The sequence below is a fragment of the Diachasmimorpha longicaudata genome, unplaced genomic scaffold, assembly GCF_034640455.1.
Source record: "Diachasmimorpha longicaudata isolate KC_UGA_2023 unplaced genomic scaffold, iyDiaLong2 ctg00000057.1, whole genome shotgun sequence".
Taxonomy (NCBI): domain Eukaryota; kingdom Metazoa; phylum Arthropoda; class Insecta; order Hymenoptera; family Braconidae; genus Diachasmimorpha; species Diachasmimorpha longicaudata.
The window spans coordinates 697,719-702,618 of record NW_026973896.1 but is presented as its reverse complement, the minus strand read 5'-3'; the positions used below and the strand labels follow the sequence as shown (position 1 = coordinate 702,618).

At 40.8% G+C, this 4,900-nt stretch overlaps 1 protein-coding gene across 1 annotated transcript; it reads right to left on the bottom strand.

The window, feature by feature from the left end:
* Nucleotides 1-3,100: 3,100 nt before the first annotated feature.
* Nucleotides 3,101-4,900, bottom strand: LOC135171623 (uncharacterized). Its single transcript, XM_064138251.1, has 3 exons — nucleotides 3,866-4,900; nucleotides 3,464-3,790; nucleotides 3,101-3,118 (listed from the first exon to the last, which is right to left on the bottom strand). The coding sequence occupies exons 1-3, from the start codon at nucleotides 4,898-4,900 to the stop codon at nucleotides 3,101-3,103; spliced, it is 1,380 nt and encodes a 459-aa protein (XP_063994321.1).

Sequence of the window (4,900 nt, the reverse complement as noted above, 5' to 3'; positions counted from 1 at the left end):
AGTACACATGGTCGTAGGCCGATGAAACCGCGTGTAATAGCTTCGTGTCGAGGAAATACACGAGTGCAATGCGCGAAGTTTGCGTGTGAACGATTTGTCTTCGAGAAAAAGTCGATTATACATATGCGTTTTTACGACATCGTGGGAATCACTTTTTTTTGGCTGCACCTAGACAAAATCTGGCATCATATTCAGTTTCAGCACGTCGAATAACCACGGAAACTGATGCAACATCGTTATCTTCGCGACCACAGTTCACGAAAAACTCAATCATCGAAGTTGATATTCGTGTTCGATATGATGGCATATAACTTGGGTACACATAGTCATAGGCCGATGAAACCGCGTGCAATAGCTTCGTCTCGTCGAACTATACGAGTGCATTGTTCGAAGTTTGCGTGTGATCAATTTGTCTTCAAGAAAAAGTCGATTATACATATGCGTTTTTACGACATCGTGGGAATTACTTTTTTTTCTGCACTTAGACGAAATCTGGCATCATATTCGATTTCAGCACGTCGGATAACCAACGAAACTGACGCAACATCGTTTTCTTTTCCACCACTGCTCACGAAAAACTCAATCATAGGAGTTTATATTTGTGTTCGATATGGTGGCATAGAGCTTGAGTACACATGGTCGTAGGCCGATGAAACCGTGTGCAATAGCTTCTTCTCGTCGAACTACACGAGAGCAATGCGCGATGTTTGCGTGGGAACGAGTTGTCATCGAGAAAAAATCGATTATACATATGCGTTTTTACGACATCGTGGGAATCACTTTTTTTGGCATCACTTAGAGGAAATCTGGCATCATATTCGGTTTCAGCACGTCGAATAACCAAGGAAACTGACGCAACATCGTTTTCTTTTCCATCACTGCTCACGAAAAACTCAGTCATAGGAGTTGATATTTGTGTTCGATATGGTGGCATAGAACTTGAGTACACATGGTCGTAGGCCGATGAAACCGTGTGCAATAGCTTCTTCTCGTCCAACTACACCAGTGCAATGCGCGATGTTTGCGTGTGAACGATTTGTCTTCGAGAAAAAGTCGATGATACATATGCTTTCATACGACATCGTGGGAATCACGTTTTTTTTCTGCACTTTGACGAAATCTGGCATCATATTCGGTTTCAGCACGTCGAATAACCAAGGAAACCGATGCAACATCGTTTTCTTTCCGACCACTGCTCACGAAAAACTCAATCATAGGAGTTGATATTGGTGCTCGATATGGTGGTATATAATTAGAGTACACATGGTCGTAGGCCGATGAAACCGCGTGCAACAGATTCTTCTCGTCGAACTACACGAGTGCATTGCGCGATGTTTGCGTGGGAACGTTTTGTCTTCGAGAAAAAGTCGATTGTACATATGCGTTTTTACGACATGGCGGGATTCACTTTTTTTTGGCTGCACCTAGACAAAATCTGGCAACATATTCGGTTTCAGCTCGTCGAATAACCACGAAAACGCCTGCAACATCGTTATCTTCGCGACCACAGTTCACGAAAAACTCAATCATCGAAGTTGATAGTCGTGTTCGATATGATGGCATATAACTTGAGTACACATTGTCGTAGGCCGATGAAACCGCGTGTAATAGCTTCGTCTCGACGAAATACACGAGTGCAATGCGCGAAGTTTGCGTGTGAACGATTTGTCTTCGAGAAAAAGTCGATTATACATATGCGTTTTTACGACATCGTGGGAATCACTTTTTTTTGGCTGCACCTAGACAAAATCTGGCATCATATTCGGGTTCAGCACGTCGAATAACCACGGAAACGCATGCAACATCGTTATCTTCGCGACCACAGTTCACGAAAAACTCAATCATCGAAGTTGATATTCGTGTTCGATATGATGCCATATAACTTGAGTACACATAGTCGTAGGCCGATGAAACCGCGTGCAATAGCTTCGTCTCGTCGAACTACACGAGTGCAATGTGCGAAGTTTGCGTGTGAGCGATTTGTCTTCGAGAAAAAGTCGATTATACATATGCGTTTATACGATATCGTGGGAATCACGTTTTTTTTCTGCACTTAGACGAAATCTGGCATCATATTCGGTTTCAGCACGTCGAATAACCAAGGAAACTGATGCAACATCGTTTTCTTTTCCACCACTGCTCACGAAAAACTCAATCATAGGAGTTGATATTTGTGTTCGATATGGTGGCATATGACTTCAGTACACATGGTCGTAGGCCGTTGAAACCACGTGCAATAGCTTCTTCTTGTCGAACTACACGAGTGCAATGCGCGATGTTTGCGTGGGAACGATTTGTCTTCGAGAGAAAGTCGATTGTACATATGCGTTTTTACGATATCGTGGGAATCACTTTTTTTGGCTGCACCAAGACAAAATCTGCCATCATATTCGGTTTCAGCACGTCGAATAACCAAGGAAACTGACGCAACATCGTTTTCTTTTCCAACACTGCTCACGAAAACTCAGTCATAGGAGTTGATATTTGTGTTCGATATGGTGGCATAGAACTTGAGTACACATGGTCGTAGGCCGATGAAACCGTGTGCAATAGCTTCTTCTCGTCCAACAACACGAGTGCAATGCACGATGTTTGCGTGTGAACGATTTGTCTTCGAGAAAAAGTCGATTATACATATGCTTTTATACGACATCGTGGGAATCACGTTTTTTTTCTGCACTTTGACGAAATCTGGCATCATATTCGATTTCAGCACGTCGAATAAACAAGGAAACTGATGCAACATCGTTTTCTTTCCGACCACTGCTCACGAAAAACTCAATCATAGGCGTTGATATTTGTGTTCGATATGGTGGTATATAACTTGAGTACACATGGTCCTAGGCCGATGAAACCGTGTGCAATAGCTTCGTCTCGTCGAACTACACGAGTGCAATGCGCGATGTTTCCGTGGGAATGATTTGTCTTCGAGAAAAAGTCGATTATACGTATGCGTTTTTACGCGGAGCAGGATTTTTTGGCGCCATTTTTCTGGCGCCTCCATCTCGGCGCCACCTTTTTGGCGCCGGTTTTTTTGGCGCGCAGGCTTTTTGGCGTCCATATATATTTTGGCGATTTCCAATTTGTGTGGGAATAATGTTCAGAAATTTGCAAATGTCTGGGAATTTCGAATTGGTTTATGAAAAAAGATTTGTTGGGGAAAAAATTCAAAAATAGAATTGGAAAACTAATGAGTCAATAGATGAATTTCTGATAATTTCACAATAATATTTTTTCAAGCTATTGATACAAAAGTCCTATAATGGTTTATGATCATTGATACTCTTATTGCTCACTTTAACACTGTTAACAATTTGACATCACGTTTTCAAGCCTACACATCAAAAACCGCAATGTCGTAAACAAGCTTTGCTATTAGTAAATATGGTGATTAAGTCTTTCTTCATGCTAGAAGTCATTGCATGCGGAAATTGTTAGCTAATCCTCGTAAATATTCCAGTACAGTACGATTATCGAAGTCTTTCACAATATTGATAATTCGTTCATCATTGGCGGCCCATTTGCTTCGTTTTTTGGGGTGGTTATCGATGCGAAGATACCCTTCATAATATGCATCAAGTGAGCTCTGAACTGTTCGTAATCCATCAATAAATTTCCACAATGATGGGTGTGAGACATCCAGTTCTCGTTGCAGACGTCTGTGGGCTGCTTCTGCAAAATTATTGGTCCGGTCTTGGTTAGCAAGAGTCCTTTCATGGACAGACCATGTAGAAGGAGGGAAACGAGCTCTGCCACGTTTATTTCTTCTCATGGGTCCCATATAAGTATCCTGGAAATATAGATGAAAAGGTTGATATATGTTATGGTTGGAAAATTATATGAATGTCATTAACTAAATTAATACCTCGAAATATTGTAGGACTGGATGAAGAGCGTCAGGGAGGTTGTCATAGAGTGTCTCAATAGCAGTCTCAATATGTGACATTGGTATGAAAGCCAAAGCTGGGATCATTCGCGCCCACACAGCAAACTCTGGCTCATTATTATAATGTTTCATTAATCCTTCTTCTCCAAGTTTCAATTTCACGTTTTTTGTCAGATGAAATAGGCATCCAAAAATGTTTGCTTCTGAAAACTTTTGTCCTATACTATTATGAGCTGCTAGTTCATAATCGATAGAAATATTGTTAGGATTAAATTGTGGCCATAGCTCTTTAATCATGTGAAACAGATGATCATAAGTTGATTCACGTTTATCTGGCAATAATGCATAGAGTACTGGAAAAACAAATCTCCCACGTGCAGCGAGGATTACATAGACTTGTGAGAACAGAGGTGGTGATTGTTTAAAGGTCCCGTCCATGAAAACAGTCTTCATATATTGGCTCCAATTTTTATTATCTTCTCTACCGAAAATAAGAATACGATCTGCACTATTACCGCTGTCTGCTAGCAAAAATTTAATCTCATCGCCATCAGTAATTACGTAATTCTTATAATTATCTGGTATGATCAATTCTTCGAGATTTGCTGGGGCCGGTGGAACTGCATTTACTTTGTTACGTACTCGCTCGATTATTTTTCGTAATGAATCTTTTCTTGGTAACTTAGCTTTGACTGAGCTAGGACATCCCGTTAATGAATTATTTATTATTTGTGCTGGAGTTTCAGGTGTATCAGCAGCTCGTCTTTTCATGGCTTCTTTGACCTTCGTAGCCTGCACAAACGCGATATCATTGCCATGTGTATGTTCGTTTATTTCTTTCACAACTTCATTTGTAGCTTCAGAGGTATGGATTCGCGCTTTGCAGTCATTTTTAAATTCACATCGCCAAAATTTTCTTTCTCCATTGGCGCTCATTTTATCAAATGTAAACATGTGAGCGTTATGAATATATTTCTCCCGTCCGCGATTTGTTTTAGTCATTAGAGCTGTCAT

Coding starts and splice junctions, on each gene's coding strand:
- LOC135171623 (XM_064138251.1), bottom strand. CDS start 4,900: ATGACAGCTCTAATGACTAAAACAAATCGCGGACGGGAGAAATATATT. Junction 3,791..3,865: donor CAGTCCTACAATATTTCGAG/GTATTAATTTAG, acceptor CTATATTTCCAG/GATACTTATATGGGACCCAT.